The 10869-nt window shown below is 46.2% G+C and overlaps 1 protein-coding gene across 7 annotated transcripts in view; it reads left to right on the top strand.

Annotated features, from left to right (window-relative positions):
* The first annotated feature begins 385 nt into the window (after positions 1–385).
* Positions 386–10869, top strand: part of Deup1 (deuterosome assembly protein 1) — a 69947-nt gene continuing 59463 nt past the window's right edge. For 4 of the 7 annotated variants that reach the window (XM_021173317.2, XM_085844426.1, XM_085844430.1 and 1 more), the window contains exons 1-2: positions 386–532; positions 1989–2062. In XM_021173317.2, coding sequence (XP_021028976.1) covers positions 2034–2062 — 29 coding nt within the window. In that variant the 5' untranslated portion in view covers positions 386–532; positions 1989–2033. Of the gene's footprint in view, positions 533–827; positions 903–1988; positions 2063–9660; positions 9702–9726; positions 10023–10869 lie in introns of those variants that run through there. The other 3 variants (XM_085844427.1, XM_085844429.1, XM_085844428.1) reach the window with 3 other exon arrangements.

Here is a 10869-nt window from a genome sequence, read left to right as displayed (position 1 = left end):
TCTTTTATCCTTGAGAAGAGTTTTTGCTATCCTAGGTTTTTTGTTATACACGTATATTTTTATATGTGTGACTTATATATAGTACATGTATCTGTGTGATTTCTCTATTGTCTGTATTGTGTCATATAAATATATACGCATACATATACATATATAATATATATGACTTGTATAATAGTACATGTATAAGTGTATTGTGATTTCTATATTGTGTGTGTGTTCTATATCATATATACACATATATGGTACATACTGTCATTTTCTCAGTGAAATCAACAGGGTCAGACTGAGAATCTGTCATCAATTATGGTTGGAATGTGGCTGAACAAGGAAAGAATTTGGAATCAGTTACCGAGAATCCGGGTTAGTGCCCACCATTTGAAGCTACACCCTTGTCCCCAATACAGCCTGATCCACCTAACTGGCAGTTTCCCAAGGACGCAGCGAACTGTGAGGAAGAGAAGGGTTTCAATGGTGCTATTACAGTGACAGTGGAGTGAGCCTAACCAATTCCCAGCTGGAAGTTACTAAGGTGAATTCAAAGAGTCTTTGACTGGAGTTTCTTTCCCACCCCTACTATAGTCTGGGAAGAGGGCTGAGGCCCAGTCTCTGTGGAGGCGTTCTTGGTGGCCCACTGGTTCTCTGGTTGGACACTGTCCTCCCGCGTTTCTCTCGCGCCCCTGGGTAGCCGTGGGCCGCAGCTAAGCGGGTTGGGCTGGCTGGGGACTGACCTGACCGCGCCAGTGCTGGGAAGTTCCCGCTAGAAGGTAGCTGACTGGTGCGGAGGCCGCGTCTCCATGGCAACCCACTGGGAACCAGCAGCCAACTGCGCTGGGTGGGCGGGCACTGCGGGCGGGCCCTGCAGCCCAGGCCAGGGCAGACCTCTCCAGACAGCAGTACAGGTAACAGGTGATGGACTCCCTGTACCCAGGCCCTGTCCCTCCCCTAGGCAGCAGCTAGCAAGGAGATGGCCGGCCGGACCGCTGCTTCCAGAGACCCAGGGAACTGTGCCTCAGTTTCTCTCCTTAATTTGTCTGAACCTTTTGACTTAGCTTTGTCTCCTGTCGACTCCAGTGTCTGTCCCACTGCTGCAATTCCTGTGGTGGCAAATGGTCTAAAAGGAGGTTCTTCCTCTCCCCTTCCCCCTTCCCTTCCTACTCATCCTGTTCACCTCCCCCCTTCCACCCTCTTCTTTCTCCCCTTATGCTCTCCTCTCTTTCCTCCTTCTCTTCTTCCTCTTCATCCTCTTCTTTTTTTCCTTCCCCCCTCCCCCCTCCGCCTTCTCGTTCTCAGTTCATATACTTCTTAGGAAGGTTAAGTTCATTTTAACACTTTGTTCATTTATCCTTTTAAATTAGTCCACTAATGGGACAACTGTGTGTGTGTGTGTGTGTGTGTGTGTGTGTGTGTGTGTGTGTGTGTGTGTGCAAGAGTGCTTGCGTGTGTTGAGGCATGTAGGTGCCAGGGAGGAAGAGGGCATCTGATTGCCCTGGGACTAGGTGGTTTTGAGCTACCTGACCAGTGCTGGGTCCTCTCTATGCACTCTAAGCATGATGACCTCCAACTGCTGGGCCAGTTCTCCAGCTCCTGTTTTTGGACTTCGTACTAAATTTCATGCTCTATTGACTCTTTTAAAAGGTCAAGACAAACCAATGAAAGAATACACTCAAAGGCAAAGGATAGGCACTCCACTAAGATGCAAACTGTGAGGGCTTCTAGACAGCACTTCTCCATCCAGGAATTAGGAGCCGTTGCACAAATTAGGCAGCTGACACCTAGCTGCCTACCTGAGTTAAGGAGGTATGCTTGTTGGTTTCATCAAGCCAAAGAAACCCCACCCCACCCTCACCCCCACTGTAGGCCTTCTCTGTTGAAACAACAGCGTCCATGCTCAGAGAACCTATCCTAAATGGTGTGCCAACAGCAAAAATAACAGATATTAATATGTTTAAGCATTTTATAATTCTAAATTATTTCCCTCCTCACAGATTAAATATCAAGAAGTACCAAGCCAGATGTAGACATTTCTTGGCATGGAGAACCAAGCCCATACTACAGCAGGGTAAGTGCTTCAGAAATTCTATCTAATTAGCTCATCTTAGCCCAGAAGTCTGGAGGAAGCGTGAGTTCTGAAATGAATTGTTAGAAGACGGATGTGCTGGCTTGGGAGGCAGTAAGTAGACTGAAAATCTCAAGTAACTTATGAAGTATCTACTGGTGTAAGTCTTTCTGATATTGTCTGCACCCTGGAAGACAGCACTTCCTGACTGATACTGTTGGTTTTATAGATTCAGAGCCCATGCTGGCCTCCTCTGCCCTTACAAGTCCACAACACAGCGCTTCCTGACCAGCTTTCTCTTTTCTCGCTGTGATGAGTGTTTCTCTGCTCCTATCCTTTTTTTTTTGTTTTGTTTTTTTGTTTTTTTTTTGTTTGTTTGTTTTTGTTTGTTTTTTTGTTTTTTGCCCTAGAAGTTTGAATTTATTTCCAGCTAAAGTTAAAAATGGTTATTTCTTTTTAAGATGACAATCTTTTTTTTTCTTTTTTTTTTATATTTTTATTACATATTTTCCTCAATTACATTTCCAATGCTATCCCAAAAGTCCCCCATAGCGCCCCCCACTTCCCTACCCACCCATTCCCATTCTTTTGGCCCTGGCATTCCCCTATATTGGGGCATATAAAGTTTGCAAGTCCAATGGGCCTCTCTTTCCAGTGATGGCCGACTAGGACATCTTTCGATACATATGCAGCTAGAGACAAGAGCTCCAGGGTTCTGGTTAGTACATCATGTTGTTCCAACAATAGGGTTGCAGATCCCTTTAGCTCCTTGGGTACTTTCTCTAGCTTCTCCATTGGGAGCCCTGTGATACATCCAATAGCTGACTGTGAACATCCACTCCTGTGTTTGCTAGGCCCCGGCATCGTCTCACAAGAGACAGCTATATCTGGGCTCCTATCCTTAAGACTGGCCACATTTTCTCAACATTTAAACACAGCTCCACAATACATATATTTCCATAGCACAGCAAGAACTGGATATTTTAGAATGGGGTTTAGAAAATATTCACTGTGGTAGGAAATGGACCAAATTCCTTTTCACAATTATTTGTCCTCCCTCTTCTCCCACATCAGCACCATGAATATTTTACTAGCCATCTGACCTCTGCTGGACTCAGACTGGGGCAGCAGAGATACTTCAGAGCCCAGACCTGACTGCAGCTGCTTTTGACCCTAGTCACAACTCTAATGTCTCACTTCCAGTGACTCTGCTCCACCTGTGACTCTGACATCAAGTAAAGGAAAGTAGAGAGGCATGAACAACTAAGACATTTTGAGCCCTGCCTCCTGGACATAGCCCTTACACTCAACAATAAAACAGAATACATTACGGTAGAGCAGGGGCCGCTGAAACACACACATGCACACGCACACACACCCCCCCCCCCAAATGCACAGCCTTAAGTAAGAGAAAACTCATCTCTATGTCAGAGTGAGTGGTTTCCTCTTTACACTCAGAGTGGATGCTCCAGCATTGTGACAGTTCGCCTTCCATCCTGGTACTGAGTGCTCATAATGAGGGGGAAAGCAAGGGCAGGAAAGACTTCCCTCCTAGGAGTCTGACCTAGAGATGTTGGGCTTCCCTGTGTTCACTAACATTGGCCAGAACTCAGTCTCAGTTGTAAGAAAGGCTCAGAAATGTGCTTTCCAGCTGGGTGGCATATGTTTAGCTGTAGTTCAGAAATTCCATATATAGTTGGTGCTGGACTCAGGATTGCTCTGCTTGCCTGGTCACCTGCATGCCTGTGTGCCTGCATGCCTGTGTGAAGCTGTAAAGAGGATAGTAGAAACCATCCTCTAATGTCTAAGGTGGATCTTTTCTCCAGACTATAAATCTGTGGATTCCCTCTGACAATGCTAGTAATTCATGGTTAGTGGTGCAACTGTGAGGGTAGACAGTCACCATCACCACACCACAGGACACTGAGGGCTGAGCTGTTGGTTCTCAGGCTCACTGGGTTAATACTGTGCGTTTTCAACCTTTTTTGTTTTTTCAATATATAATGGCCCTGTCCAGCCACAGCCAACTCCACTGTAAGTTGAAGGGTGAAGGGTATTCATTGCTGTGTCCCTGCCCCATTGAGCCTCAGAGAGATGGAGACAGGAACAAGAATTTATACCAGTAGAATAGCAGTCAGTGAAGGAGGCAAGAGTTGAATTGAAATACATCTAGCTCCAGTCCCTGGATCTTTCCTACACTGGAAATTGAGCACATGGAGGTGAGATCCATGCTTAGAGTTCACAGCACAGCCAGGTCAGGCTAAGTGTGTGTTGAGTCCCTAGAGAGACTGTGACATTGGGTTATAGTAAGGCAGACTGGAGAATTCAAGCGTGAGCTTGTGTAGCAGATTGTCTTAGCCCTGCAAAGCTGAAGACCTGGCTGGTCCTCTGCATTCATTCTTTGAAGACAAAGTACCTTGTCCTGAGTGTTAACCCCTGAACTGCCAAGGTTATTTAAAAACAGAACTGGTCCTTAAAGAGTTTAGAACGCAGTGGAGAGAGTTAGACTTGTTTGGGTACAAGATAGTTACAGTTAGTTACAGAAGTTACTGAGCACACCAGTGTGTTCTGAAGGACTGCTGCTCATCCTGGTAGGCTATGGCCATAGTGTCCCGAGCTCAGAGCCCACTGGCTCCCATGTTGTAAAGAATCCAGTAAATGTGGGTGGTTCTCCAGGGACTTGTTAGCAAGTTTATGGACATGTTCCTGTGATGTTTCTTGAAGCAGCCCACTTTCAACAATTATTTAGCACCTACAGTGAGCTTATGAAGCTCTGAAACTACATAAACATATAAATATATACCAAACACTGATAGAAAAAGTTATGTGCACAATATAAAAAATTTATTTGGTTCTATGGATTACCAAAACAATATAAAGCAAAATCTAGTTGCGTTGGTGCCTGGCCAGATTTCTACTCCCAAGGCAGCCACTGTGAATCCTTTTGGCAGGGGCCCTTTCCCAAGGGTTTTAATGTCTAACTTAGTATCTTCAAATAATGGGTTTTACTGCTGCTTTTGATTTTTAAATTTTAGGTATTAGCTATTGACTTTTACACTGGATCTCTCTCTATCTCTGTTTCCCTCCCTCCCTCCCTCCTTTCCTTCCTCCCTCCCTCTCTCCCACTCTGTCACACACACACTTCGAACTCCCCTGTCCCCCAATATGACATGATTTTGGTCGCCTCAATAACCTTCTTATGACTTTATAAGTCATGTCCATCTCAGAGTTTGACAAGGATCAATCTTTTTCTTTCCTGCTCAACATTTTTAGCTCCTGAAGTTAGTAATCCTGTTGTCACAGACTTCTGAAGTTTCCTTTTTCCTCCAGTTTCTTTCAGATGTCTCTCTTTGGAGCTGCCCATCATTTTTGTCCTGTGAACTGCTTTCCTTGGCCCCCTGAGCTCACTTCTTATTCAGTCCAGGACTCACCCATGGTGGGGACCAACTATACTTAGGGTGGGTTTTACCTCCAGAAATCCCCTGACAGGCCCACCCAGAGGCATGTCTCCCAGGTGATTCTAGATCCTGAAAAGGTGGCAGCCAACAGTAACCAACAGTAACCAACAGTAACCAACAGTAACCATCACAGGTTGTTGCTACTTGGCTCCCATTCTTTTGCCTTTGTAGGTTTAATGTGTCAGGTGAAAACTATCCATCTCCTTCATGTTAGCAAGTCTTGGGAAAGGAGCAAATTTTGTGGGTTCATCCATCTTTACCCAAAACCTGTTCTCCTCCCTGACTCCCCTACTTGGCCTTCCATTCTGAGACATACTTTGCATTCTGTAACTAACACCTGAGCCATTGATCTCTCTCATAGAATCTTGTCAAATGGTTTCTAAAACTTGGGATGCCTCTGCACCAAGCCAACAAACTCTTCTCCTCTTCCAGAGAACTGAGATAGATGGGTTATTAAAGAGCAGCTTCCCACCTGGATTCCAAAAGCCCTCGCCAACACTGCTTCTTCTGTGTGTCTTTTTAACCCTCAGGGGTCCTTCTCCAGAGAGACACAGAGTCACAGCCTCAGTTGCTCACTTTGGGGTGGATTAAATTCAGTTTTATTTATAGTTGGTAAAAAGAAATTCTGATTTTCCTGAGCTAAGCCCCTACAGCAGGACCATAATGAATGGTTGCAGTGTTCTTTTCCTATAATTGAAAATTCTTTTCAATTGCTGTGACTTCCAGATGGCCCATACCACACCTTCTTGGCCCAGACCAGACCAGACCATCCTTGCCTAGACACATCTTCCTGCTCTCCCCACACTGCTCAGTACTTCCCCTGCCCCTCCCAATATCCAGTTCTCACCAGAATAGTCTCATTTAACAAGTTCCACTAATTTCTTGTGTCTTGAATGAAGAATTAACAGAAAAAGAGATGGGGGAGGGGCAGTGTTCCTGGTATGTGGTGTTGTGAAGGTGAACTCTGAAGCTAGCATGGGGCTGATTGCAGGGCTGAATTAGTGACTTCCAAGACAGACTCAGGAGGGATGGAGAAAGAGAAGAAATATTCCTTTGAAACAATATAAGACAAAGATTCAGAAGTGCCACCACTCAAAACACATTTGCCTGCACTTTTTATAGGGCACTGTTGGGTATATTGGCAACTCATTAGGTTACAGGAGGAGAGCCTGAGGTATGCAGACCTTACCATAAACAATGGCACCAGGCACATCTAACCTGACCTAGTTTTCAACATGTTCAAACACCTAGAACAGTTGAGAGCCTCTAGGCAGTGTGCCTGGCACAGGATGCTTAGCAATGTGAACAGCCTCCAGGTTCCTCACCTCTGAAGAAAGGAGTGATTTTATTGGAAAAAGCTATGCCTTCCTTGCACCAAAGTCAAGAAACAGAAAGAAGGAAAGCTAGAAATAGAGCTCGTAAAGAGGAAAGAGCAGACCAAGGGTGACCAAGAACCAGCAGGAGCTGAACTTAACCCAGCAACAGCACCATGCATCTCCTGTCACACCACAATGACTGGAAGAGCATCTCGCACAGGAAGGGTACACTGTCAGAAGTGATGCCAAAGACAGGCAGAGCAGAATGAACACCATGTGCGGAAGAGCAAACGAGAGGGAGTTGAGAGTTCAAAATTAGGTAGAAGCAGGATGGTGCGAAAAATGACGGAATCCAGGAAAAGCAGAAATGTGTGGGGCATGCAGTCGTTTGCAGGAACTCCCTGACAGAATCTGTGGGTCCTGTGAGGGTAACACCTGAAACACACTGTTTTCACCTCCTAACATTGCTTAGGTAGCCTATACCTTGAAGTTAACAGGGATATTTGCTGTTGTTCCCACAAAGTCGCAGAGCATCTGGCTTGGGCTCCTCTTGCTAAGCCATTGCATGACAACAGTGTGTGCAAATGGCAATGCATGAGAGACAGAATAGAGCTGGTGGGCTTTGTCTATGGAAATCCCTTCCAAACCTTCTCTATACATGGTTAATGAAAAACACAAGCATTTTACACCTACCTTGCATGATCAAGTTACATGCTTCTTAAAGTGGTTCAAGGACAGGAAAACACTGGTCAGTCAACAAAACTGCCAACCCAGAAAGGACAGATGATTTGATTATTCACAATGTTGATATCTACACAGTTTAGAAAATGAGGTGGGGATGGGAGTGTGGCTCAGTGGAAGAGTACTTACTCTGCAATTGTAGGGTTCTGGGTTCAAATCCTAGTATTGCAAAGGAAAAAGAATGAAGGTAGAAGATGAGACATGAGTTGTGCTCTTCATCAGTAGCCCAGGAATGTCCAGACCTCCCTTCAAGCCAGTCTCAGGGGATATACACCTGCCCTTAGAGTGGCAAAATCGGGCAAGATAATTTGAGCAGCGATGACACTGAGGTCCTCCCTCACATTGTTGAAGACCCCATGTGCTAAGGAACCATCATTGCAAATACCATGAAAACTCTGTTAACATGTAAGAATAAAAGGATGGATGTTAGGGAGGTTATTGTCCCTTTTCTGTTGCTATAACAACATACCCAAAGCTGAATAGTGTATAAGGAACAGAGGTATATTTAGCTCAGTTTTGGAAGCTGAACGCTCAAGAGCAGGCAGCCTTACCTGGCTGATTCTGTTAATGGCATCAGATGGAGGGATGTAGAAGAGAAGGAGGCAGTCTGGGGACACCCAGGGACTAGGCTTCTCTTTAAGGCTCAGCCCCCACAAGACCTAAGCAGATTCCTGCAAGAACTAAGTCTCTTCTGAGGACAGTCCCACCAGTGCCAAGTTGTCTCCCACAAGGCCAGACCTTAAAGGTACCACCCCCTTGTGCTTCGGCGTAGGCGGACACACTGCTTCACCCTTGGGAGAAGCACTCCAAGCACCCTGACAAGAACAGTTGGCAACTGCCGACAGCGGTTGATGGTATCTTGGTCAGGCTTTATCACTGACTATGATGAGAGGTCAGAATTTAGGATATGGGGCAGAGCTGGCACCAGTATGCTCTCTGATCAGAAAGATTCTACTCCTGGCAACTGGAAGCAGTTGTGTCACATAAAGATGCAGAGCAGAGGGGAATGGGAGTGGGTTTAAGCAACAAGGGTCAGGTAGTCTGTCTGGACATGTGATGTCTTAAGGGTCCATGACATCCTGTGGAATTGCCAGTTGTGAACAGCACTGGTCTAGAATGCCTGAAATTCAGGGCTTGAGGCTGCAGAAACTTCTAGAAGTCAGCACAAGCTAGCAAGAAAGGTTTGTGGGAAATCTCAAGCATGTAGAAAATAGAGTGTCTCTTAAACATTTTTTTCATGTCTAGTATTAGAAAACAGGTCCTACTATTGCTTCCCTGGCCCTTTCTATTGAGGCCTAGTGAAGCGCCTGGCCCTGGTGTCAGAGGGAAAGGCAGAAGTCCTGTCCTCACACCATTGCCGTCACAATCTCCTTAGATCAGCCTTGTTTCTACCAAGGCATACAGGTGATTGTCCTGGAGACTGGCTTACACAGCACAGGCATTGTGTATGAGAATAAACATTATCATTTTCCTCAGACTTACATGGATCACTGTGTGAGAACAGGGACATCTGAGTGCTCTTTAGAGCTATGAAGTTTCTGCCTTGAAGAAGAGGCCAGCACCTTCCAACATACACTCCCTGTCTGTCTGCTCACCCCTTGTCTGCTCACCCCTGTCTGTCTTCTTACCTCCTGTCTGTCTGCTCACCCTCTGTCTGCTTACCTCCTGTCTGTCTGCTTACCTCCTGTCTTCTAACCCCCTGTCTGTCTGCTCACCCCTGTCTGTCTGCTCACCCCTGTCTGTCTGCTTAGCCCCTGTCTATATCTCTGTCTGTTCACCTCTTTGTCTGTCTGCTTCCCCCTCCCTGCCTGCTCACCCTCCTGTCTGCCCACCTTGCTGACTTTCTGCTCACCATGCTGTCTGTCTGCTCCCCCCATGTGTTCATTTAAAGGTTGCTCACAGTGTAGAGAGTCATCACAGAGGAGACCTGTGATGTGTACATAATAGCATAACATCCCCCACTCAGAAAAAAAAAAAAAAAGGTGATGCTTGAGGTTTTTCTGTCATTGGGGACACTGAGATGTCATAGAGCATTTCATCTCTGTTAGGGGCTCCCTTTCACTGTCAGGCCAAAGGCTCAGGACAGGCCCTTGCTCATGCATACCTACACCCCTCCTTCAGAACAAGGTAGTTTATAACACTTCCACATCCAATAAGCTTCTCTCTCCCTCTCTCTCGTGAGGAGAAGCCTGGGTAGAATATGAGCCTCCATCGCACTCAGCAAGGGAACAGGCATTGAGTACTGCTGACCCAGCAAACACCAAGGGTGATGGTAAATAACCGTGTGGAAGAGGAGGAAAGCACCTGAGGGAACGCCCGTCCACGCTTCAGGAATTAGATTTGAGTGAGGGAGCCATAAGCTGTGACCTATAGCTTTGCGAAGAACAGCATATCTGCTGTCCTGTTGAAGAGGAGCCACGCTGACCACTGTGAGCTCACGAGGATGTGGTGAGCAGGTTCTGGGTCACCTTCACAGCCCCTTTGCCTGCATCTGTCTCTCATGCGGCACAGTATCTGATGTGAGCCACCTTTGAGAGGTCTGATTACATGCCTGTTAGCTCAGGCAAATGGGTATGTAATTTATTTCAGAATGAGTTTTCTTAAGAGATTTTGACAAAGGTAAGGTCTCCTGAGATTGCTCACCAGCCTTGGAAACTTGTTTTCAGATGATTCCATGTCTCCTGAAAAAATACACTCTCTCCCTGTCTCTTTCCTCCCATGATTGCCTCCTTAGTCATATGACAAGCTGCCTTTTCTCTTTCTGAGCTCTAGACCAACGTTTGGTGACATCCCTCCATTCCTCCCAGTACAGCCCTGTTGTAGCTACTAATTTGCTTTCTTGGATTTCAAAGCTGCCTTGCTTGGATAATGGCAGAAGGCTGGCACAACTGCTGGCCTCATGCAGTTGAGCTCTCTCTCTCTCTCTCTCTCTCTCTCTCTCTCTCTCTCTCTCTCTCTCTCTTTATTAGATATTTCTTCATTTACATTTCAAATGATATCCAGAAAGTCTCCTATACCCTCCCCCTGCCCTGCTCCCCAACCCACCCACTCCCACTTCCTGGCCCTGGCATTCCCCTGATACTGGGGCATAAGATCTTCTCAAGACCAAGGGCCTCTCCTCCCATTGGTGGCCGACTAGGCCATCTTCTGCTACATATGCAGCTAGAGACACAGCTCTGGGGGTACTGGTTAGTTCATATTGTTGGTCCTCCTATAGGGTTGCAGACCCCTTCAGCTCCTTGGGTGCTTTCTCTAGCTCCTCCACTGGGGGCCCTGTGTTCCCTCCAATAGCTGA

Source organism: Mus caroli, unplaced genomic scaffold, assembly GCF_978045245.1.
Source record: "Mus caroli unplaced genomic scaffold, Mus_caroli_1 scaffold_11, whole genome shotgun sequence".
In the NCBI taxonomy this organism is placed as follows: domain Eukaryota; kingdom Metazoa; phylum Chordata; class Mammalia; order Rodentia; family Muridae; genus Mus; species Mus caroli.
Note: the sequence above shows the minus strand (reverse complement) of the source record. Positions and strands in the feature narration are given on the sequence as shown.